The sequence below is a fragment of the Tachysurus vachellii genome, chromosome 3 (genome assembly GCF_030014155.1).
Source record: "Tachysurus vachellii isolate PV-2020 chromosome 3, HZAU_Pvac_v1, whole genome shotgun sequence".
Classification (NCBI taxonomy): domain Eukaryota; kingdom Metazoa; phylum Chordata; class Actinopteri; order Siluriformes; family Bagridae; genus Tachysurus; species Tachysurus vachellii.
The window spans coordinates 25065873-25091626 of NC_083462.1; the positions used below are offsets into that span (position 1 = coordinate 25065873).

At 38.3% G+C, this 25754-nt stretch overlaps 1 protein-coding gene across 2 annotated transcripts in view; it reads left to right on the plus strand.

The window, feature by feature from the left end:
- ryr3 (ryanodine receptor 3) overlaps positions 1-25754 on the plus strand; it is a 74759-nt gene that overhangs the window by 41056 nt on the left and 7949 nt on the right. The window contains exons 41-82 of one of the 2 annotated variants that reach the window (XM_060866428.1): positions 1015-1147; positions 2221-2324; positions 2512-2647; positions 2771-2954; positions 3211-3319; positions 3466-3586; positions 4024-4193; positions 4451-4671; positions 4774-4864; positions 7011-7151; positions 7427-7590; positions 8095-8173; positions 8291-8380; positions 8474-8620; positions 8707-8769; positions 9209-9284; positions 9403-9526; positions 9662-9777; positions 10051-10118; positions 10250-10371; positions 10494-10543; positions 10649-10709; positions 11812-12050; positions 12438-12519; positions 12606-12736; positions 13062-13379; positions 14109-14349; positions 14596-14683; positions 14765-14857; positions 15806-15976; positions 16773-16832; positions 16920-17054; positions 17196-17308; positions 17653-17752; positions 21513-21625; positions 21715-21766; positions 21896-21952; positions 22462-22561; positions 22648-22727; positions 22832-22908; positions 22991-23064; positions 25302-25319. In XM_060866428.1, coding sequence (XP_060722411.1) covers positions 1015-1147; positions 2221-2324; positions 2512-2647; positions 2771-2954; positions 3211-3319; positions 3466-3586; positions 4024-4193; positions 4451-4671; positions 4774-4864; positions 7011-7151; positions 7427-7590; positions 8095-8173; positions 8291-8380; positions 8474-8620; positions 8707-8769; positions 9209-9284; positions 9403-9526; positions 9662-9777; positions 10051-10118; positions 10250-10371; positions 10494-10543; positions 10649-10709; positions 11812-12050; positions 12438-12519; positions 12606-12736; positions 13062-13379; positions 14109-14349; positions 14596-14683; positions 14765-14857; positions 15806-15976; positions 16773-16832; positions 16920-17054; positions 17196-17308; positions 17653-17752; positions 21513-21625; positions 21715-21766; positions 21896-21952; positions 22462-22561; positions 22648-22727; positions 22832-22908; positions 22991-23064; positions 25302-25319 — 4912 coding nt within the window. Of the gene's footprint in view, positions 1-1014; positions 1148-2220; positions 2325-2511; positions 2648-2770; positions 2955-3210; positions 3320-3465; positions 3587-4023; positions 4194-4450; positions 4672-4773; positions 4865-7010; positions 7152-7426; positions 7591-8094; positions 8174-8290; positions 8381-8473; positions 8621-8706; positions 8770-9208; positions 9285-9402; positions 9527-9661; positions 9778-10050; positions 10119-10249; positions 10372-10493; positions 10544-10648; positions 10710-11811; positions 12051-12437; positions 12520-12605; positions 12737-13061; positions 13380-14108; positions 14350-14595; positions 14684-14764; positions 14858-15805; positions 15977-16772; positions 16833-16919; positions 17055-17195; positions 17309-17652; positions 17753-18213; positions 18311-21512; positions 21626-21714; positions 21767-21895; positions 21953-22461; positions 22562-22647; positions 22728-22831; positions 22909-22990; positions 23065-25301; positions 25320-25754 lie in introns of both variants that reach the window. The other variant, XM_060866427.1, reaches the window with a different exon arrangement.

A 25754-nucleotide genomic window follows, 5' to 3' on the forward strand; every position in this document is an offset into this window, starting at 1 on the left:
ATTGGGGCAGTCCTCAGGGCAGCTGTAACATGGTGGTGCAGGGCTTCGAAATCACAACCTTCCGATTAGTAGTCCAATGCATTATCCAGTGAGCTACCCCTGATTCTGACTGGGATTCATATTAACTCTGAGATCCCATTACTCTAAAAGCCTAAGATTTTGTATAATACAAGAAAACAAGAAACCACAGTTGATCACAGCTTCTTGATGGGAGGTTTGTGTCTGCTTCGGCAATAGCAGTGTCTAAAATCTATGTGTAAAACTGCAGCCTTTAGAGTCACAAAACTGAGCAGATAAAAAGTCTCTTAAAGTCTAACCACTTAATGCCCATGATGAGTGAAGGTGCACTAGGTGAGAAGGTGAACTCTGATGCTGCTCCTTTTTGGGCAGCACCAGGTGACAGGCCTGTAATGTAGATGATTTTTGGGGACAGAGATCCTGGGGTGACACATCACCCTGCTACTTCTCATGTCACCTTGGCAGCTTTATCGAGGGCCTCTAGATGGGTAATATGGACACCAGATATATGAGCGGAGACATAGCACTCACTGCACTTTCCTCTCTGTGTAAACCCAAAATGGGTTACTTGCATGCATGGTTGAAGCTGATTCTTTAAATTTGAACAGAAAAATCCACCTTTTTAAATGGTTTTTGAAAGATAAATAACATGGTAGACACTGTGATTTAGAGCAACTTAAGAAAAAGACAAAGAGATGAAGATGCAACAGTAAGAGGTACTAGTATAACCTGTAAAAATTAACCCAAAGGACTAAAGACATATGCTAAATATGCCAGTGTTAGAGGTAGTAAAGTTAGTCTGTTTATAAAAAGAACTAATTATATTCACAAAACGCCGGTACAGAAAACAAAGGGTTATCCTAGGTATAGTAAGACTTACTCTGGTGACATAGAACTAGATTGAAGAGTTATCACTGTTGGGACGTAGGGAAGAACAATGAACAGGTCTCAACCTGATGTAGGTAGAGTTACAATGAAAGTTTTATTTCTCTGCAGGAGATTGCTTTCCCCAAAATGGTGGCCAGTTGCTGCCGTTTCCTTTGCTACTTCTGTCGCATCAGCCGTGAGAATCAGAAAGCCATGTTTGAACACTTGAGCTACCTACTGGAGAATAGCAGTGTGGGGCTGGGTAAACACACACACACACACACACACAAGACAACAAATTAGAGGAAACACAGGTAAAAACAGGAAGTGGATTTATCATTATTGTGTTTTCTTGCAGTGATTTTGAAAACACGACGTGCAAATATTTCTGTTAAAATATAACGAGAATCAGTTAAATATAAGGGGAATCAGTGTGATTAACATGGGAGTATACTGGAATCCATGCTACTGTGTTTCCTGGGCTTGACTTGTTACTGTGAGGAATGAGTCAGGCGGCTAAGACTGTCTGACTCTGCAGGAATCTTTCCCCATCTCCACATCTCGGCACTATTGCTCAGCCTAGGGCAAATTCTCATTTTCCCTTTTGTCAGACTAGCAAGCAGTCAAATAATGATCATGAACTTTAAAGCCACATCAGGTCTGACTGTGAATTGTTTAGAACAATAAACTGTTAATTCATAACTAAGTAGCTAGGGAAATTTCAGGAATACTAGACATTGGATGGGAAAATGTTACTGTGTATGTACTACGTCTAATTGCTTATATTTGCTTCAGGGGTTAAAACATACACTTTTAGCTCTAGGGCATTTTAAATTTTTACATCTATATAATATACTGTATTATAAAAATACTGTACTTACATATTCATACACATTTTAAAGACGACATCTTGCAACATTCAGAGTAACTAAATTTGGGGTTTCCTTTTCTAGCTTGGGAGTCCCATTTTAATAGAACCAATAGGAAGAACTTAACGAGTGGTATTGCTAATTTCTTTGCTAGCAAAATAAAAGGAGAAGCTTTAAACATAAGTATTCCAGTTTCTTAAAAGTCTTTTTGAATATTTGTGGTAATTAAGGTCTAGATAATATTTTTAGAAACATATACTGCCTCTTTAAACGCAGTCATATTCACACAAACAGACTAATGAAGATGTCTTATCTTTAGATACAACCAAATCCTATGACACCAAAGATAGCAACATAGTATTTGTATGCCAGTTTTACAAAGCTAAGAAAAGACTGCACCCTGCTGGTGAATAAACTGAAGTGCTTATTTGAATGAGACAAACTATAACAGTTTTCCATTGTACAGCTTGCACTGCCATGAGAGGCTCCACTCCTTTGGATGTGGCCGCATCCTCAGTGATGGACAACAACAGCCTGGCACTGGCTTTAGAGGAACCAGACCTGGAAAAGGTAATGTGCATGATTAAATAGTATTTACTTACATTTTTAAAAGTATTTAAAAGTAATATAACATGCATGAACTGATACCGATGCTAGTTGTATTGTTACTGTAAGTATCCATTTAAATTTTACATTTTTAGGTTTTACATAGATGGTTCAATATCATGAAATTAATTCCTGCTTTTAATCTGTTCAGGTGGTGATGTACTTGGCTGGTTGTGGTCTACAGAGCTGCCCTATGCTGGTAGCTAAGGGATACCCTGACATCGGCTGGAATCCTATAGAAGGGGAACGTTATCTGTCTTTCCTCCGATTTGCTGTGTTTGTTAATGGTGTGCTTCATTTCTTTGTACAACATCTCCTGCTATTGTCTAATTTGATGAATAATTGGTAACTGTATTAAACACCTCAAACAGGCATCAGGCTGCTAGAATGTTTGCTGTTGTTTTCTTCAGGTGAGAGTGTAGAGGAGAATGCTAATGTAGTGGTAAAGTTGTTGATCAGGCGTCCTGAGTGTTTTGGCCCTGCACTGAGAGGAGAGGGGGGACAAGGTCTGTTGGCTGCCATGCTGGAGGCCATCAAGATCTCCGAGGACCCTGCTCTCGACCTTCCTAACCTTCCTGGAGGAGGAGCACCTGTGTAAGTTTTCACATGAACTATCCCAGTTATAGTTACTTTTAATATTAATATATTGTAGCATATCGGACAGGTACTCTAAATCCCTTCTTATTACACAGGCATCTCCAAACCAGTAGGTCAGTCCAGGCATTGAGAGTTTTGATGTAGTGCAGTTCCTGTTGTCCTGCCTCTGACCTCCAAGAGAAAGCCTTGAAAGTGACTGATCGAGTGTGTACTCTGTACTTTGTGTGTGTGTGTGTGTGTGTGTGTGAGACAGGCCTGGGGAGGATGGGGAGGAGGAAGAGTTGGCACACATGGGCAACTCTATCATGTCCTTCTACTCAGCTCTTATTGACCTGCTGGGACGCTGTGCACCTGAGATGCATGTGAGCCCACATGCCAGATTTTACTTATAATCTTTAAACCATTGTTTTCTGTAGCAGTATTATTTCTTTGGTTTAACATGTCACATTCAGTGAGGCTTTGTCAGATGTCTGACACATACAAACATTTTATCACTGATTTTTCACAGTTAATCAATACAGGCAAGGGTGAAGCTCTGCGTATCCGTGCCATCCTGCGTTCTCTAGTGCCTACTAAAGACTTAGTGGGCATCATCAGCATACCACTGAAAGTGCCAATAATCAACAAAGGTTAGTCACATTCACTGGAGGTAACCTCTTTAGGGTGACCTGAAAACCAGTCTTTTATCCAAACTTATTTTATAAGTAATTTCCTGGTACATAAACTCTTTTATTTTTGGTAATCTCTACACAGGACACAATGACTTGTTCCTGACATTAAATGTTTTTTGCTTTCCTACTCTGATTTATAAACTATTTTACTTCCTCTAGTCCAGCTATTATCAAACCAAATGTGCTACTGACTATATTTACACTGCATCTGACCCAGTGCTCGTTTTGGAATTTTCTCTTTTAGCAGTCAAGTTAAATGTCATATATTCTTCCCTGGTCTGTGTGTTGCATCATCCTTAAAACCCCATTAGAACACATTATTCATGCTGCATCTGTTGCTTTAGATGTTGTCCATTTTTGTCCTTTCCTTAAAAGTTTTTTCTTTGCATCTCCAGATGGCAGTGTCACAGAGCCAGACATGAACTCTAGTTTCTGTCCGGAGCACAAATCACCAATGGTGCTCTTCCTGGACCGTGTGTATGGTATTGAGGACCAAAGCTTCTTGCTAAACCTGTTGGAGGTGGGCTTCCTGCCTGACTTCAGGGTCTCTGCATCTTTGGACACAGTGAGTGTCTCAAGGGTTTTGTTTGCTGTTTTTGAAGTTGACACATGGAAATTGAGTTATGAGTCAAATGCAGCATAATGCCAAACATGGAATCCAAACATAGTCTGGCCTCCATTTGCATTTTGGGTTCTTATAGTTTTAAGAAGCAATAACATTCAGTTATTAACTATTCAGATATTCAAAACATGTTCAGCCTAATCATTTTTGTCAAAGTGATTATCGGTGATTAATACTGTGTTTTCTTCCACTGAAACTAGGAGGTGCTGAGCACTACAGAGACAGCACTGGCCTTGAACAGGTATATTGGTTCAGCTGTGCTGCCTTTGCTGACACGATGTGCGTCTCTCTTTGCTCATACTGAGCACTACACTACGCTCATGGACTCCACACTACAAACCATTTACAGACTGTCCAAGGGCCGCTCTCTCACCAAGGCTCAGAGAGACTCTATCGAGGAGTGCCTTCTTGCCATCTGCAAGTAAGAGCCATGTTCTAGTCTAGGTTTTGATCTGGAAATTTAACAGTTCTGCACCTGGTTCCTGAGTCTGTATAAATATGCTTTAATTGCTTATCTACTTAGACACCTGCGGCCTTCTATGCTGCAACAGCTCCTGCGCCGTCTGGTGTTCGATGTGCCACAGCTTACAGAATACTGCAAGATGCCCATAAAGGTGAGCATTTCAGCTTTTTTTTTTTTTTATATTAAATGAATTTATTAGTAATACAATTATGCATCACTGCTTTTTGTTATGTCACATTACTACATTGTTAGATGCCGAAATGAAACATTTATGATTTAAGCCTGTAGGCTTCGTGATTATATTTCTGTTATTGAGTTCTACATAAAATCCATATTAAGCACTGGCATTTCTAACTGACTGTGGGTGCAAATCTGCTGTTATCCCTATTGGCTTCTGTATCAGTAATGTGTATTGGAAGGCTCAGTGCCAGATTAAAAAAGGTGTTAGCAGTTCACACCTGTCACTACACATCCACACACACATGCACACTCCCATAGGCTTCCAAGCCACCTGATCCAACTGTCATCGTGGATCCAGCATGGTCTTTTGAATAGTAGGTGCAAACATATAAACATACTCTCAACTACAAATATATAACAGCAACCTACCACATGCCATCTGTCTCATACCGAGACAGCCAGTTACTACTATGCTAGTTATCCATCAAAAAGCTAACGATCATAAGTTACAGTATGATGTGCAAACCGTGGGCATGTTGTGTAGTGATTTATAAAGATTGCCTGATTTATAAATAATATGGTGAAACACATCACGTGCAAAATATGTGTAGGAAAAATGTATATAGAAATAATATTTTTGCATAATGATAGCTATGGTATCACCTTCTAAGAACTGTGACTTAGTTGTTCAGGAAGCTAAACCTAAGATCCCCTAACCTATGGGCTTTAAATGCCTTTAGGTGGAAGTTTTCCAAATGTTGTGTATTCTACTGACTCAATCCTGGTACATTTTATGATCCCTAAGTAATAACCTTTGTCACAGCTCCTTGTATAGCGTCCCTTTAGGAATGATAAACTTAATCCCACACCGTCTAGTACAATTCACCAGGAGCTCAGTTTGGTATTTCTCCATTTTTCCATTATACAATAGCTCCTCCTTACATGCTGTTCCAACTGAATTGAATGTCTTTGAAAATTGCTAGCAGATACCCTAGCATAAAGAAACTGCATACATTGATTGACAGACTCTGAGGTGACCTTCTGGTCCAACCCAGGACTTGGTCATATTACCAAAGGTGATCTATTGACCTCATGCAGTCCTACTTATACCAGATGGTGGACATTTGATCTGAAGACCAACTGTCCATTTCTTCCAGTGGAAAAATCCGAATGAGGCTTCCTTGTTTAAACAGAGACTGGCTTATTCAGTAGACTCTATCAACACCATGGTATATAGACATTCTCATGTGACATGACGCTTTATTACTCACAATACTTAGAGTCTTGCCTCTCCATGATGTCTGCAGTGCTGTTACATAAGAGTCACATTTTCAGGTTCTACAAGGTTAACATAGCACCTCACAGTGTGGTGAGCATGGTTATGAACACCTTTCAATTTAGTCCTAAAGATGTGGTGGTTCCTCATGAAATTATTGAGAAGATATTGATCACCACCAGTGTGGTTAGGAGGGAAATAGCGTGTGTGTTAAATATATAAGTATGTAACTGTGGTTCTATAAACTCCAGATAACCCCCAGGTTCCTTGTCATTTGGAACGAGTGCAGATTTGGAAAGAACAGGGTGAGAAAGTTACAAGGATAGAAGACTGGTATAATGGTGTATTTATGTCAAAGGTTGCACCATATGTCACTTAATCACTTTGTTGGAGGACCTCAGCATATGAACACACATGCACAAGAAGGTATCCAGGCGATTCTCGCTAACCCCAGTGTCTATCGAGAGTTCATAAAATGACAACCTTTGAATTATAAAAATCTGAATGCTTTAAATGTGGGCTATTTGAATGGATTTTTTGAAGGCTTTCAGCATGCTATATTCTTGCTGCTCATTTGGGTGAAGTAATAAAAACACTTTACCATTGCATTAGCAAAACATACATACCCTGTGATTGAGGTTCACAATATATCTAGTTGTTTTCAGGTGAAGCATGTAATCGTTAAATTATTTATACAAATATTGTCGAATCAGAATCACAGTGGAGAGAAAAAAGCAAAAAAAGATTTCCTAGTTAATTGCTAAGAAAATCGAATTACACTGACTACACATGTTGCTATGCTGGTATATTTGTTTGGTAACATGCATTTTTGTTGTTGCAGCTTTTGTCCAATCACTATGAACAGAACTGGAAATACTACTGCCTGCCTTCGGGCCTGGGCAGTTATGGGATGGCATCAGAAGAGGAGCTCCACCTTACCACCAAACTCTTCTGGGGTCTTTTTGATGCTCTCTCTCAAAAGGTACTGAACATTTAGGTTTTGAAGGAAGGCCTGAGCTGTACACTGAGAATCACTGATGTGTTCTGGCATGCTGGTTTTTTATCTGTACCGCATTTATTATGTAAAAAGTCAAGTGCATAATGAATCATTTCACATACAAGCACTCACATCATCTTTGCCTCCTAGTAGTCTATGTGCTCACTCAGCCTTTACCCCTGATTACTATTCATAGCATGGGACAGCACAGCTGTGCTGCACTCCTTACATTGCCTCTTCTTCTATAATGTCTCCTGCAGAAATATGATGCAGAGCTTTTCAAAATGGCTATGATGTGTCTGAGTGCCATAGGTGGAGCCATCCCACCTGATTATGTATACATCAGCCCAGCCACCACTCTTGTAAAGCAGGTCTCTGTGGATTCTCAAGGAAACTTTGATCCCAAGCCTATCAACACTGCCAAGTAAGCACTAAACAGTTGTAGTAAATCTACCTGGAATTCCAGGTTACTAATCTGAGGGCCCTCATTAGCATGAAGTTACATGAAGTTAACAGAATCCAAATACAGATTCTACAATTTATATATGCAGACATTAGAAATGCTCAGACTTACCTGCACCCTTCCCATGTCTAAACAATAGTGCAACAACAGGAGCAGTGTGACAGCATCAGATGTTGTATAGCATACATCTGCAAATTGGTGCACGAGGAGCTTTATGTTCTAGTGATTTTGAAACCTGAAATTGTATTAATTTTAAATTATATACAGATAGTCAAAATAATCATATTCATTTGAATCACTCATTCATTAAAACAAAACTCAGATTACTATAAATAACACATTTCAAGTTGACTTTATCAAACTGAAATGCATTGCGTAAGGCCAATAAATGGAAAGAATGCATTATATTTTTAAGAATGCATTATATTTTTCTCAGAAATTTGAATTATTGCTTTCTATCTTCAGCATCTCACTGCCTGAAAAACTTGATTACATTGCCAACAAGTATGCTGAACATTGCCATGAGAAATGGTCTTCTGAGAAGGTAAGTTTATGACTGTTTACTGTAAAATTCCAGCTTTTGCAGGTGATCCTAGGGAGAACTGCATAAATAAACACACATTGTATGACTCATATGATCTGATGTTCTGTCATTTGACAGTTTGCTCTAGGCTGGACTGCAGGTGAAAAAGTAGATGACCAAGCCAAAACCCACCCTTTACTGAAGCCATATAAAGCACTGAGTGAAAAGGTACTTGTGGATTTCTAAAATATCCAGTGCAGAGCAATTACTCACAGAGATGATAATGTGGTAACTCCACTTGATCTTTTGGACTTGGCTCAGGAGAGGGAAACCTACCGCTACCCAGTGAAGGAATCTCTGAAGTGCATGCTGGCAATGGGCTGGACCATCGAAAGGACCAAAGAAGGAGATGCCATGTTCCAACAGCGTGAAGCAGAGAAACAGATTAAGACTTCAGAGCCTTCTCAGGTAGGAAGACTTAAGATTCAACGAATCAAAAAACACAACTGTTTAACAGTTTAACAGATCTTTGTTCATCATTTGTTCTTTTAAAGGGAGACGGATTTCATCCAGCGCCTGTAGAATTGGAAAATGTAACTTTATCTAGAGAACTACAGGTATGTTTTCTTTTGTTTTTAATCCATATTATTTGCTTAATATGAATAAAAAAGATAAAAGTGAGTGTGATTTTATGTAAATTTAAGCTTCATTTGCTCATAAATATTTTTCTATTAAATAAAGTTATATAATTATATATTTCCATAAATATGTGGACTGGTCACATTCATATGAGCTCCTCTTTTCTGACATGATAAATTCCACTTTTTGGGAACTTTTACACTAGATTTTGGAACTTGGCTTTAGAGATTTCTGCTCATTTAAGATGTAAAGTCCTTCCATGCAGCACTGTTGCAATATATGCGTTATGGACAGTTGTAGACAACCTTTTGGACCTAAAGAGTACATATAAATAGTTCACTGTAAATACAAGAAATTCTTAAAATGTATTGCATGCAGTGGATCTAATGGATATATGCTCATCAATACTGTCTGCAGAGTATGGTAGAGACTGTAGCAGAGAATTACCACAATATCTGGGCAAATAAAAAGAAAATGGAACTAAGCAGCAAAGGTAAGATTGGGATGACTTACTCTAAAAGGACTTAGTGTACTTAGTTTAAAATCTTAATTAGTGTACTATATGAGGAATATTGCAAAATTCACCATGTAAGTTATGTTTCTAATTGCAGGAGGAGGGACTCACCCACTGCTGGTACCTTACGACACACTGACAGCAAAGGAGAAGTTCAGAGACAGAGAAAAGTCTCAGGAGCTCTTCAAATTCCTGCAGCTTAACGGCTATGCAATAAGCAGGTACATGTGTCTTTGCAAGCTTTACTTTTTTCATTTGTCCATCATTTGAATGTGCTGTGGAAAGTAGTTCTCACAATATTGATGCATACTGGGTATCACTTGTTTTGATCGTCCACTGATGATTCTTCTTACTAGAGGTTTGAAGGAATTGGAGCATGATTCTTCCTCTATGGAAAAGAGGATTGCTTACAAGTTCCTGAAGAGGCTGCTGAGTTACGTAGACTCAGCACAGGAATTTATAGCCCATCTAGGTGAGTTAAAATAAAGAATATTTAAATTATATATAAATTATGCTTTTGACTGATTACAACGAACAAGAAATTAGAAACATTGTCCTATACTGACAAAAGACAAACATACTTGCCCTTACTAACACTCCTCAGTACAGGGAAACATAAAATATTGAAATTATAGTTAGGGGTAATTGTACACATTCCACAGAAATGCAGCTGTTTTAGACAATTTGTATTAGAGTTTCTTTAGAGCATCTTATTTGAGTACTTATTTTCAAAAAACCTTTACAGAGGCTATGGCCACCAGTGGAAAAACTGACAAATCACCTCATGAGCAGGAGATAAAGTTCTTTGCAAAGGTAACACACCTGAATATCAATTCAATACATGTTAATTTATTCCTAGCTGTTGTTCATTCATACAATAATAAATATTCACATCACTTGCTATAATAAGTGAATATAATCATTTATATGGTTGTTTACTACAGGTCCTGCTGCCGTTGCTTGACCAGTACTTTAAGAATCATTGCCTTTACTTCCTGTCTTCTCCCAGCATCAATCTGAGCAGCAGCGGTTATGCTTCAAACAAAGAGAAGGAGATGATCACCAGGTTTAGATTTTTTTAAGGGCACACATAGCTTACATGGCTCTGTTACTAAGATAATGAGGCATGGAACCTCAGTATATGTTCTCATGTTCTCATTGCTTTTTTTGATCTTCTATTTATTATAGTCTCTTCTGTAAGCTGGCATCTCTCGTTAGACATAGGATTTCTCTGTTTGGTAAGGCATTACAATGCAAAGAAGGCATTATTCACAGCTAGATCATCAAAATCTTTTTTTGTCATTCTAACCTCTAACATAACTTCAACGATCCTACTCTGTCAGGAAGTGACTCTGCTACGATGGTGAGCTGTCTGCTTATCCTTGCACATTCACTGGACTTTAGGTAAGAACACATACATACTGATTTACTAATTTATGGTCCAAATATATGAAACACATATACATTTTAGCATTTTTGCTAAAGCCCATGAATACGATTCGAAAATGTAAGTAAATAAGCTGTTGTAGCAGGGAATAAAATTATAGTCACAGTTATTTTATCCATAGAGTCATAGTTGTTTTAACATTGAAGCCCTGATTGGTGATGGACAATGGAAGCTCAGTTGTTAAGATGTTGGACTACTGAGGTCATGTTGTGTCTTTATATACCAACACTAGCAAGATGCCACAGCTGGGTTCTTTAGCAAGTCCCTTAACCCTCTGCTCAGTTGAATAAAAATAAATAAATAAATAAATAAATAAATAAATAAATAAATAAAAGTGGTAATAAAAGTTGCTATATAAGGGTGTCTGAAAAATATTGTAAATGTAATGTACTGAATGTTAATTTAGAAACAAAATATGTTAACTATGCTTTATAATTGTATCTCTTATACAGTAAACTTATTTTTTATATAAATAAATACATTTCAATCAAATAAAGAATAGCAGCTTTATTTAAGACAATACTATTTATACATATTAATCATTTGGCTAGCACACTTATCCAGAGCAGTTTATATTTTATCCCACTTTTTATATGACTGAACAACTGAAGGTTAAGGGCCTTGCTCAAGGTTCCAGCAGTGGGAGATTGGTGGTCCTGGAATTTGAACTAATAACTTTCCAAGCAGCAGTCTAACGGCTTAAGCACTGACCTACCACTTTTGGAAGCAAGGGAAAAAAAACAAATTTTGTGTTTGACCTGTAAATCATTAAAGATAATTGGGACAGTTCTTGGTTATGGTAACTAGTTTAGATCTTTTAAATGCTAAAACAAGGCAACACAGTTGGCAGCTATCAGGTCTAGAGTTGCTGGATTGATCCAGAGCTCAGGTTACTGTCTGTGTGGAGTTCTCAAAGATTCTCTGGATAATGTCTGTCTTGGTCATGTCTCTGAATTGTAATTGTCATTTTTAACATTTTTAGCATTCTCTAAGAACACTACATGGAACATACAGTAAGAGTTTGCTGGGCTGATGACATGCATGGTCTCCTTTTTCCAGGACAGTGATGAAGTCTGGTTCCGAATTGGTGAAGGCTGGAGTTAGGACGTTCTTTGAGAATGCTGCAGAAGACTTGGAGAAGACTATGGAGAACCTAAAGCTGGGCAAGATGGGCCAGTCTCGCACCCAAATGAAGGGAGTGGCTCAGATCATCAACTACACTTCAGTGGCACTGCTGCCTATTCTTACTGCTCTATTTCAGCACATCACTGAGCACCAGTTTGGGGCAGACTTGCTGTGTAAGAATGCTGTGTGACAGTCAGTCACGTATGCAAATGAGCAGCTACAAAAATGAAGTGTTCTTTTCATTATGTTAAATCTGTCTGACATTTTATGCCAAATTTCTAGGTCAAATTATGCAAAATAGTGACAGGACAACCATGACCTTCATTAAACCCTGTCAGGAAAGAATTTCAACAGAGTCCCTTAAGCTCATTTAAATGATGTTTTCTTATTATAGATCAAATTAATTTAATTTCTATTAATTTCAGTTAAAAATACAATGGACAATCCTTACATTTAGCACCAAAGCAGAAAACATTTGTACTATAAACCCCATTTTTGTGCATTTTTATAAACGGGATCTTTTTCCCTGAAAGTAGTAACATTGTTTTATGGCTTTTCAGTGGATGATGTTCAACTTTCCTGCTATCGAATTCTGACCAGCCTATACTCCCTGGGAACTGGCAAAAACATCTATGTTGAAAAGTAATGCACTTTTCTGATTGCTTAATTGATCAGGCTGTTTGTTCATTTCTTTGAGTTATTCATGTCTGAGTTCTGCATTTAAACAGGCAGCTTCCAGTGCTGGGAGAATGCTTGGCTACTCTGGTGGGAGCTATGCCTGTAGCTTTCCTAGAGCCTCATCTGAACATGCACAACCCACGCTCTGTCTTCAATACAAAGACACCACGGGAGAGAGCAAGTAAGTGCATGTAGTATTATAGTAAATACTGTACAAATTCTTTGGTAGTAACCGCTGCATTTTGGGAACACCACACAAAACCTACCATATTTACGTTTCTCAGATCCTTAACCTTGCCCAGTTTTCCTGCTTCAAACGCATCAACTTTGAGACATGATTGTTCACCTGCTATCAAATATATAACACCCCTTGACAAGTGCCACTGTAACTAGAGAATCAATGCTATTCACTTCACCTCTCATTCGTTTTAATGTTAGAACTGATCAGTGTATATATTTTAGATAGATTTTTTTTAATAAAAATAATTGAACCTGTCTGCTTCTAGTTCTGAGCATGCCTGACACTGTGGAGGAGATGTGTCCTGAGATGCCACGTGTGGACGGCCTGTTGAAAGATATCCACGACATCTCGGAGTCTGGGGCTCGCTACACAGAGATGCCACATGTCATCGAGGTCATCTTGCCCATGCTGTGTAACTATCTTTCTTACTGGTGGGAAAAGGGTCCTGAGAACTCTCCGAATCATGAGAGCTGCTGTACCACTGTCACCTCTGAGCACCTCAGCCTCATCCTGGGTGACATCCTCAAGATCCTCAACAACAACCTGGGTATAGATGAAGCGTCCTGGATGAAGAGGCTTGCAGGTGAGCGTGTTTCAATTAAAACCCAATAATTAATGATTATTTTGCTTATATTTTGTGGCTTATATTATACTAAAATCACCTTTCATAGGATTTCACAGGAAATAAAAATGCAGGCAAAAGAGTAAAGACATGCATCAACATACCACAGTGTATTCAGAAAATCTTTTTCTTCTTCTTTTCTTTCTATTTTTTGGCATAAAATTGTTATTTTTTGATTAGCTTGATGGCTAGTTTAATGATTGTACTGGTGCAGTGCCAGGGAAATGAAAGGGAGAACAAAATAGGGACTTCAGGATCAGGGACTTCAGGATCAGTGACTTCAGGCTACACACAGGGGTTATTGAGGTTTGTGAGAACCAACAATGTAGCATTGATATAGTATGTGTCAATATATGGAGGTTTTACCAGTATTATCAAGTTTTTAGCAGATCTGTTTCTCCCCAAAGTGCTTCATTTACCTCACTTCTCTCAGGTGGCTAGGTTTTAAGTTTTCATTATTTCTTGTTTGTCAGTTCTGGCATCAAAATTATAGCTTTGGATTCTCTTCTAGCAAATGATACAGCAAAGTAGTGAAAGGAACATTTTTTTCTATCACTATTATATACATATACTCAGACATTGGCACAACTAAAGAAAGACATTTAAACATTTCAAGTTTCATAATGCTGGAATGTGCAGGAACATTTTTTTTGTAAAAAGTTAGAATTCTTTAATTCTCTTTTCATACAGTGTACACACAGCCAATCATTAGCAAAGCAGGAGCAGACCTATTACGTACTCACTTCCTGCCCACCCTGGAGAAGCTGAAGAAGAAGACAGTGAAGATTGTGGCTGAGGAGGAGATGATAAGGGCTGAAAGCAAAGCTGACACTCAGGAGGCCGAGCTGCAGATCCTGGATGAGTTTGCTGTCCTCTGCAGAGACCTGTACGCTTTTTACCCCATGCTCATCCGCTACGTGGACAACAACAGGTATCATCACTGTTCACTGACTGAGCAATGAATCAAACCCAAATCCAGCAAGATAAAAAATCAAGCTCGAGCTTCTTCAAACTGGGTGCTTATAAGAATAAGTGAAATATGGTCAAGAACAAATAAGGCATAAGAACAATATTTAGAAGAGGTGAATATTTCAACTTACACATTTAATGTGTAAAAAGAAGAAGATGAATAAGCCCTATTTGGAAACATAGAGTCATAATATTTTTCTCTACCCAGGTCTAAATGGCTAAAGAAACCAAGTACAGATTCAACAGAACTCTTCAACATGGTGGCAGAGATTTTCATACTCTGGTGTAAATCTCATGTAAGATCTAAATATGAGGTTGCACTTTTTATGTTCTGATTTCCATATTTTCACAACATCTTTTGCTTTTTTTACAAACAGAATTTCAAAAGGGAAGAGCAAAACTTTGTGGTGCAAAATGAAATCAACAACCTTGCCTTCCTCACTGGAGACAACAAGACCAAGATGTCAAAGGTGAGAGTGAGAGTGAACTTACCCAGTCATCTAACATGAAGGAGCCAGAAACCTGCCACTGTGCTCATACAGCTTTTTACTTTCTTTAAGATTTAAAATCATGAATCTAGAAATCTAGAAACTCATTCTGTCATCCGTGATTTTTGAATTTATAAAAAAAATAAAAATTGAATTTCGAAACATGTTCCCTTTTGGTATATGTGAACTAGTGTATCTCTACTGTGATAAAAAAAAGTCTAATGAAATAGTAAGAAATTGCTTCTTCTTCTTTTGTTTTTAAATTTGATGTACTTTGTGGAATTTAGGGCTGCATGATTATTTGTAATTATGTGTAATATCTGGTATTAATCAAAAGACTGCCAAATTTTGTATAAAACTTCTCAGACAGTTTTATATTTAAATCAAAATATTAAAATTTAAATTAGTAGATTAAACCCAAGGGGGGCACGGTGGCTTAGTGGTTAGCACGTTCGCCTCACACCTTCAGGGTTGGGGGTTCGATTCCCGCCTCCGCCTTGTGTGTGTGGAGTTTGCATTTTCTCCCCGTGCCTCGGGGGTTTCCTCCGGGTACTCCGGTTTCCTCCCCCGGTCCAAAGACATGCATGGTAGGTTGATTGGCATCTCTGGAAAATTGTCCGTAGTGTGTGATTGCGTGAGTGAATGAGAGTGTGTGTGTGCCCTGCCATGGTTTGGCACTCCGTCCAGGGTGTATCCTGCCTTGATGCCTGATGACGTCTGTGATAGGCACAGGTTCCCCGTGACCTGAGGTAGTTCGGATAAGCGGTAGAAAATGAGTGAGTGAGAGAGAGATTAAACCCAGGTAATATGAAATGATACCATTAACAAAACCGATCTTCTTATGTCAGGGGAAAAATGCAAGTGAAACTGAAAGTAACCAGTGGCAATGTCCCCAAAAATCACCTTCTGTGTTTGTGTGACCTGTTGCAGTCAGGAGGTCAGGACCAGGAGAGGAAAGGGAAGAAGAGAAGAGGAGAATTGTATTCTATTCAGACATCCTTAATTGTGGCAGCTCACAAGAAACTGCTGCCAATCGGCCTCAACATGTGCACGGCTGGAGACCAGGAGCTCATCTCTCTGGCCAAGATCCGCTACAGTCTGGTGAGCGTGACTTTAATTGAACTCTCAGCACACATTATCTTAATACATTAACTGAACGTAGCGATTTTGACTTCTCAAATCCAATTGTTCAGAAGGTACCTAAGGATAGATAATAAATGATCTATGACAGCAGTGTTGGAAGTGGCGCAGACTGTAATTCAATTGGTTTATATTAATGTTCTCGTTATTTTAATTGCTCTGTAGCTCATTATACAGGGGGTTATATAAAGGACAGTCTACAGTATATGATCCAAGGCTAATAATATATATATGAAACGTGTGGATATTTAACAAAGAAGATATTTAATTGTTGATATTTGAAAGTTTTCTGTAAGTAGACAATTACATAACATTTATGAAAGGAGTCTCAGGTGTCAGTACTTTGTAAGAGTCAGTAATCTTTCCACCATGGGAAGGAGTTCAGGAGCTTCTTAGTAACATGACAAGTTGCTGGAGAGAGACTGATGATGGTTTGTATCTGCTGTGATGTAAATGATAACATGAACTTAACATAACATGAACTTCTCTTGAATGTTTCATAACAATATATGTAAATATAAATCCCTAAAAAGCATAACATTTGGAATTAAATTTGTAATCGTTGGCAAATGTCTGTAGTATAAGAGAAGTAAATCACTGCAGCATGTGCTGTTACTGGAAATTAATCAGCTAAACAGATCAAATCACCCTGGAGTTGAATCTACAGCCCACTTTGTAGTGATTTATTCCTTATACATATCATTAATCGATTAGAGACATATTAGAAAGCAAATCATGAGTGTGCTGACTTCTACAGAAAGACACAGATGACGAGGTGAAGGATCATCTTAGACAGAACCTACATCTTCAACAGAAGGCAAGTTACATCTCATCAAGCTATAATCATTAGATACAAACGATAATGGCATCAGTTGATTAGAGCAGCCGTCTATCCACGATGCAGACAGAGGATCCGGCAGTGCAGTGGCAGCTAAACCTCTATAAGGATGTGGAGGTGAAGGGCGAGGAGCCTATAAATACTGACCACATTATCGCAAAGATCCAAGGCATCTCAGCCGCCGTCTTCCATCTTGAGCAGGTACACTGAGGTTGAGCGGCACACCCACCTTCTGCTACAGCAAACATTACATTTTTCCTAAATACACAAAGCCTCAAATGCCAATTCCAAACACTCAGCATCAGTCTTCACAATGGATTCTAAGGTCATTTACCCCCTCAGGTGGAGCAGCCTCTCAGGTGTAAAAAATTGGTATGGCAGAAGCATCTGTCCAAACAGCGCAAGCGTGCTGTGGTTGCCTGTTTCCGCATGGCCCCTTTGTACAACCTCCCTAGGTGAGTGCTGAAGGAACTTTATTCATCAGGAATTGTTCATCATCAACATAGTGTGTTTTTTCATGTTATAAGCATATAGAGTTTGATTACATGCTATAAAATTACTTGATTTTGTCCTATGTCGCTTACCCTTCATCATCTGTTTACTTTATTTTAGAATAAATGCCAATTTGTTATATTTTCTCGTTATTTCTAGTCCTCTTTCCTATTCCAAGCCAAGTTATGTTTCAACATCCTGTCTGACAAAGTGAAATGTCCAATATTTCAGAATAGGCCATTCCATACACCTTTCCTATTAGCTCTAAAACATTTCTCCTCTTTGTTGTCTCTATAATGCACTTTAGATTCAAAAATAATAATTACTTCCTGAATGGCTATGGGTACGTTTGGCTGGAAAAGTTGTACCAAACCTCCAGCTTTGACGGTCTGTTCTCCATGCTAACGGTAAAGTGAGCCTAAAAGACCTCATGATTCCAACATCTTCCCTCAGTCCATTTTCCAGCCTAAGGACTAAGCACAAGCATTCAATTTTTTACTGCATTCTGAATGGTCACCTTTTCCTTTTCTGTCACATTAATAAAGTCAGTTACCTGGGAGAATAATCTACTTTCCAAATAATTGATATGGTGAGTATTTAGGCAAAGCAGCTTGTTGCAATAAATATTGGACTGGATCAGAAACCAGAAAAAAAAATCCTTCACTAGTTTTCACTTAACATTTGAACTGTGCTGATTTCCTAGGTGTACCTCAGTCAGTTATTGAGGTGGCCAATCAGATGAGGCCATGGGCTGTACATCTCTTTCACTCCCTTCCAGAATGCACACCCTTTTCCTCGTCCCATTTTCCCCCTTCCTTCTCCCCATCCTATATCCTTCCTAACCTCCCTCTCCCCCCTGAATCTTCAGGCATCGCTCTATTAACCTCTTCCTCACGGGCTATCAGAAACTTTGGATAGTAGCAGAGAAGTACTCCTTTGAGGAGAAGCTAGTGCAGGACCTGGCAGTAAGTACCGGGCCAGCCTTGATGCTGCCCTGTGTGCCGTGTGTGCCTGCTGGCGCCCTCTCTGTCACTGTTTGCCCTGTGGCCAGCACCTTGCCCGCTGAACTGCGGCAGCGCGTCCCTGCTCGCATCACGTCTACGTCCTGGCCCGTGTTTGGCTCAGCTGGTTGTGTGCGCAGCCGACAGGCCCTGCATGAGTTTGGGCTGAGCCTAAGGCCGCATAGAGCAGTGTATCTCAGCGCAGCAGTGGTAAGAGGGGCAGGTCTGCCCTGTGACACTCTGCCTCTCTGTTTGGGTGTCGTCTTTCCTTTCGTAAGTCTCGTACTGTAAGTTGTGACAGTCGGTGGCATGTTCACCTCATCTAGAAAATCATGTCTCTGTGAAGATGCAGGCAGTACAGTTGCTATACATGTCAAACAAGCGTTAAAGGAAAACTCCAGCAATTTTTAGTCTCTGTCTACTATCTGTCTTGTACCTGTGAATACCACTTGCAAGAATCTTTGACCTGTTTGACCACTTATAAAGGAAGTCTATATGCTGTTTATCTGGTAGTCAATGAATATTTATATAAAACAGGTATTATAGTTTAACATAACCTAACATAGATTTTTTTTTTAATAAAATCTACACAAGAATTAACTCTAGTTGTAAGTGGAGCAGACAATTGCTTTCTTAGCCTTTTTTTTAAAACCTGGGAGCAATTTATTTAATTTTATTCTTTTAACAAGAGAGCACAAGTTTAACAAAAAAAAACCAAAACATTGCCATTAGTGTTTTTTATTTCTAAATAGTCTTTTATAATACATCAGGCAGAATTACCTTCCTGTTGTTCAGTCTGCTAATGCATAAACGGTAGGGATGAGCGAGTACAGCATTATCTGTATCTGTATCTGTTAAGCATATGAATTTTCCGTATCCTATCTGTACTCGGAGTGGGTGGGGCCTAACCCGGAAGTAGGCGGGGCTTGTCTTTAACAGGTAATAATTAATTTGTAATATTTATAACACTAGCTTACTACCTTTATGTTTTTATGAAATACAGCAAAAACGTGTCAGACACTCAGTGTCTGGTTACTGGTTAGAGACAGCTGAAGGTTTAAAAAAGAAAAAAAATCTCCGACAGGCAGAGACACAATGCGAGTCGCATTCTACCAAGCAAGCACCACGTCTGAACGAACCCACGTTTACCAGAACTCTACTGGTTAGTGAGTACGTATTATTAACGTTACAACCCGAAGTAAAAAGCTGAAGAAACCCTAAACGTTAACAGAAAAGACCCGCGAACCCGAGTGACTGAGGGAGAGACAGAGAGCTGTTGTGTGTGTGACTGTGAGTGAGCAGAGCGAGACACAGCAACACAATACATCTGTATGTGTGTAGGGGAGGGGCGCTGTGACTAGCCTATCACAGAACGCTGACACAATCAGATACCCAATGATGATTTTCATTCAATCCGAGCACAGATATTGTCTCGTATTACTTGTATAATACTCGTACTCGGCAGAAGTGCTTTATCCGTACTGGATACTCGTTTCAGCCGAGTATCCGGCTCATCTCTAATAAACGGTATAAAAATTGACTAAAGCTCAAATTAACCTTTTTCTTTCTACACTTGATGTCTGAATATTTTGCTACATCTGTATAATTAGTTTCTCAAAAGTATACATGTGCTTATTCATTTATAAACTAATTTATAAAATAAACAGAGCAGTTTGATTGGTTTGTTCCTGTGAGTTTTCATATCCAGACCTGCAGTTTATTGTATTATTTTATTGTTCGAATTTTGCTTAAATATACATATAGAAAAATGTAGTTAAAAATGTCTCTCACTCAACTTTTACATAATTATTCACATCTACCTTCAAAAATCCCTCTTGTTATTTGTTCTTTCCTTATTACAGGAGGAAAAAAATGTATGTCAGTGGTAATCAAAGACACATTACAGACATAATGGATAGATATTTGTTGGGGAAAAGCTGGAGTATTCCTTTAAACATGGTTCTGATTCATAAACTAGATACTCTAGAGCTACTGTAGGGCATTAAGTAAAACAGGCATGATAATAGTATATATTAAGTATTACTGAAGCTCAAACATTACCCAAACAGTTAAATATAATAGTGAGTACAGATAAATATTTAACATACATATCAGCAAAATGGTTTCATTTTGTAAAAAAAAAAAAAAAAGAATCTGTTTTCCGTTATCACTACGCTTCACTGAACACGCACTGCACTGCCATTTTCATTAATATATAAGAACATAATGATGCATGTCTATCATGAGCTGGTCATTGATACTTTAATGGTATCATCCCCTGGACACAGTCCTGGAGCATCACCTCAGGCAATGACCATGCTCTTTTATAGCATGTCACCTAAACAAGTGCTTCTCAACTCTGGCCTTAGAGCTACATACATTTAGAATTGGACACTATTTACTGTAAACCTGGTCATTTATTCCTGAGTAGGATTTAACCCCATAGACATTTGTGTTTTCATGCAAGAGTACATCCATAGAAAACATGCATCTTGATGTGCAGTAGTTAGTAGATTTCTGATCTGTTTTATAATAGTCTTGATATTTGAGACACATTAAATGACCAGGTCTAAAATTAATCTTCAGCACATATTATTGATTAAAGAATTGTTATATTTGGGATTTGAATCAGATGTGCTTATGATGTACTACAAGTACATCAGAGCATCCCATAGATCCAGGGATGAGAGGCATTTTTTTAATAACATTTCATTGTGCCATCATGTGGAAGTGGAAATAAAACTGCATGTGAGTTACGTGTGGACAAGCTGGACTCAGCTGAAGAGTGACCTAAAGCATGTGTATAGTGAGTGTAGTGACAGTAGAGGGCAGGTGCCTCATTTTAAATAAATGGTTGAAATGCATCTAATGTAATGCTCAGAAAGCCTGAGAAAATAACTGTACAAGTTGTGTTCGGGAAATCCAGTATACCAATATATGCTAGAATGTGCTCTTGTCTTTGTGTGTTTGTATTCAAAGTTTAAGCCTCTGGATTTGCTCCGTACCAGTATAGCGATTGAGTCAGTGGTTCCTCACAGTGTCTGAGTGAGAGACTGTTGTAAGAGAGAAATGAAAGTGTCTTAAGATTTGTCGTTAGTGAAGAATGAGTGTGCATGTGTGAAATGTGGGCTGAAGGCTTGCTTGACTTGTGTGGCTTTGCCTACAGAAAACCCCCATGGCTGTCGAAAAAGAAGAGGAGGAAGCAGAGGCTGAGGTCCAGCCAGATCCTCTTAACCAGCTCATCCTCCACTTCAGTCATAATGCCCTGACTGAGAGAAGGTCCCAAACCATCTTCCACATGCATACACCAGAACTCAAAATATCTTATTCAAACAAGATAGAATTTTTTTTTTGTCTCTGTTCTCTAGTGTCCAAGAAGTAGATCCCTTGTATATTGCATATGCAGATATGATGGCAAAGGTATTTCTGCCATTCTGTTGTAAAATCAATGATTATCTTTACACTGAAAGATTTACTGAACAGTACTGAAAAGTAGACAGGAGTGCGGACAAAACAAGGCAGTGATGAAGTGAAACGGTTCCTTCACAGAGCTGTGCTGAGGATGAAGAAGCAGAGGAGGAAGAAGAAAAAGAAAAGACATTTGAGGTATGTGTGTGAAGTCAAATTCCTTTATTTATGCGAACACGAAAAGACAGGAATGTAATGTTTTAATGTCAAAGAAATTAGGCATGGGTGGTATATGGTTGAAATCCTGTTACTCTGCTGTCTATAGTGATTAAAATCCTAGGCTTTGCAATACACTTCACAGAGCTTGAAGCTAACACCTGGCCACTTGTCAAATGCAGGTAAAATTCAGCTGCCCAAAAAAGCTAAAATTTTATCACAACTTTTAAGAGTTATGGAATTAATACTAAGGCTGTTCTTAATTTTATGAATATACAGTAACTTAATGGTTAAACATCTAGTTTAGCAGGAACGATAACTGCTTATATAAAGATGCATACAGTGTCCATGCTATGATGGTAGTTTTTTTTTGGTTCACACAATACAAATAAATAACTAACAGTTCAACTGATTCATTTGTATTCCATAAATGGAGGCAAAATATTGACTGTTTACAGATCTGATCTGTGCATGCATGTTCACAATCGCAGGAGAAGGAGATGGAGAAGCAGAAAATTTTGTATCAGCAGGCCAGGCTGCATGCTCGAGGTGCGGCTGAGATGGTACTCCAGATGATTAGTGCAAGCAAAGGTAAATAAATCTGCCTCTCTCGCTTTCGCTCTCAAACTTGTCTTTATCAGATGTTATCATTAGTGCTGACGCTGTTTTTTTTTTAGGCCATCTTGGCCCTATGGTGAGGTATACTCTGAAACTGGGTATCTCTATTCTCAATGGAGGCAATGTAGTTGTTCAGCAGGTACAATGCAATTCACTGCAAATTGATTTGTTTGTATCTAGAGTGATACTATTTATTTATGCCATTATTTTCATATTACTAAAGTGTAAAATGTGTGTCTTTAGAAAATGCTGGACTACCTGAAAGAAAAAAGAGATGCTGGCTTTTTTAAAAGTCTGTCTGGACTGATGCTGTCCTGCAGGTGTGTAAGATTTATGATCCTGCTTTCCCTGATTTTACTTCAGTGATTTATTATAAGTTGCTTTTTGTATTACATTCTTCAGTGTGCTGGATCTGAACGCATTTGAGAGACAGAAGAAGGCAGAGAGCCTTGGAATGGTGACTGAAGAAGGTTCAAGTAAGTCAATGTCATTTGGCCAACTTGATTATAAAATCTTTGAGGTGCCCAATCACACTGCTCATGCCTATTTAGTTAGTTGTCAGGGAAATTACATATTTGAGTCTTTTTATTTAGAGAGTTTTCCGAACAAAAAAGATAACAAGCAGGAGAAACTCGTCACCATAGGTTTCGGTAGGACAGGACAACATTAATAATGACAACGTTTGAAATTAAGCTATTTGAGACGTTGTCACACCTGAGACTACTGTATTATGGTATAGGCTACTATCATCTGCTGTCAATAGGCAGGTGAGAGTTTACAAGAACCTAAACCAACTAATTAAGTATATACAATTAGTTTAATCGGGGATTAAAGCCAGTATCCCCAAGCCCAGAGGAAGAACTGAACATCTCTGACATAACCTTGATAAATAATTGTTTAAATCAGCTTATTTAGCTTGTGGATTTTTTTAGCTTTGCAATAGATTTGATTTGAACTGTTTTATTAAAGGCAGATATAATTGGCATAATTTCAACATGCATGGTTCCTGTTGCTGTTGCCAGATTGAGTCAGGAAAAAGAGTCATTAACTGCCATGTCTGTCGTCCCGCCCCCACGCTCAAAGAGCGACCAGGGGTCACCCTGATTTCTGCCCCAGTAGGACTCTCATAGCACTTGAAGTTGCTCCCATTTTTGAAAATTAATTGCACTGATGACTCTCCTGAGCACAGTAAGTATGCTGCCCCATGATTGTGTAACATCTGGAAAGATGATCAAATCACTTTATATCTGTCAAATAATATTGATAGTTATAAAGATATAAAGTAGAATTTCTGTGACAGTGAGATCAAGCAGCAGTGGCTGTGCATCACTAGTGCTGTGGTGTTACTGAGCTCATTTGGTGGTATTATAAACATAACATAAACAACATAAAGTAGTAGTCAAATAACCTTAGCTTGCTAGCTAAAATGTAGGGGAAATTGTTGCTCTTCTATAAACCCACAACGCTCTGCATGCACCAGACAACAGGGTGAATGTCCAGGGTTTACCTAAGACACTACTTACTGACTAGCTAGAATATAGAAGATGAAATAAAGCTGTAATGTCTTGTAGTTTCCAATGATTGTTGTACGTTCCACTGTTCCAATACTGTATTTGTATTTATATATCACTGTGTATTTTGTTGTTTGCTTTTTTTTTCTTTACCTTGCCACAAAAGATAAGACCATAAGCCAGATGTGTTAGCATGTTAGCTAAATCCCACACCAGGAGATTAAACAAAGCAAAGGGATTGAATCATTCACTACTGCTTGTTAGAACTGAGTTTTAAATTCACATATACAATGATATTTTCACCTATTAATTAATTTAAAAAACAAACAACTGAAAAGCTAAAACCACATAATTTCTGAATGTTGATTGAGTTTAATACAACTTTACTCTTATTATATTATAGTACATTTTATTGTTATATATGTATTACTATAGCATCAGATTCTTTCACTCTCTTCACTTCACCACTGTTTGTCTACACACTCACTGGGTACTGATCCCTGGTGTCTTTTGCTGGTCAATGTGCAGTCAGATTTCTGGTTGAGGCATGGTGATTTTTGAAGTATATAAATGTCTGATGACTACAAATAAGTTTTCTACAAATTCTGATGCAACATCTCTGACCCAGTCTCGATACAGCAATTCTAGAGGATTTCTACAGGATTCCACATTTTTTTTATTTTTATTATTATTATTATTTTTTTTTTTTTGTTTTTATGATTTCTTTTATTTAACAATTTCTAACACATTGTAGCAAATGGAAAAATGCTACACACACATTTAGAATAAACACAAAGTAGAAGTAGCAAAAGTGCCTGAGGCTTTTGTATCTTAACAAAATGCAATGATATATTTGGAAATATAAACAGGATTTTTACAGACTATAGCTCTATATTACAAACAAAAGCCTATCCGTAACATAAATCATCACTAAATCAACTAAACTAACAATAAATCTAACTGGATTACAACCTAATGACACATAATATGCTATGTGCTGAACGGCGCTGTACTGCTATAACCAATTAACCTGACCCGCTTTCCATCAAACACCTCCCTAATCTCCTGCTAATCTAACGTAACAGCCATTAACTGCATGCTCTTTAATTACAAATGGTCACATTCTCTCATTTCTTTCTAAAAGTTTGCTTATGTCTGCTTTCTTTGTGTGTCTTCTATCATTTTATATTCTTGGATACAAGTCAACGCGAGTGAGCGGGGTAAATACAGTTTAGCTACTCCTCATTTCGCTTTGCTGTCACTTCGCATGGAACCATTTAAAATTCATCTTCTCTTGAACTTTTCCTCCATTGACCTGGATGGGCTGCCTCATAAACTGTCATGTAGAGATTCATGGTTGATGGCATACAGAATGATGCTAAAAGGCCAGGCAATTAAACTATATAGCTTTATCTTGGTACTAAACTAGAAAGTGTTCATTGGCTGAATTCAGCCTGGTTTTAACATTATTTTACTATTTATTGTCACAACGCATTCTCTTAGATCGATGCTCTATTCCAGGTCAAATTCAGTCCAGAGTTTTGAAATGAACAGTGAGCTTTTGTGAAGTTGTGAATCTGGGGCCTATTTCACACAGCTGGTTTTGTGTGTACTTTCACCTGTATGACACAGCATACTGTATATAACACTGTATT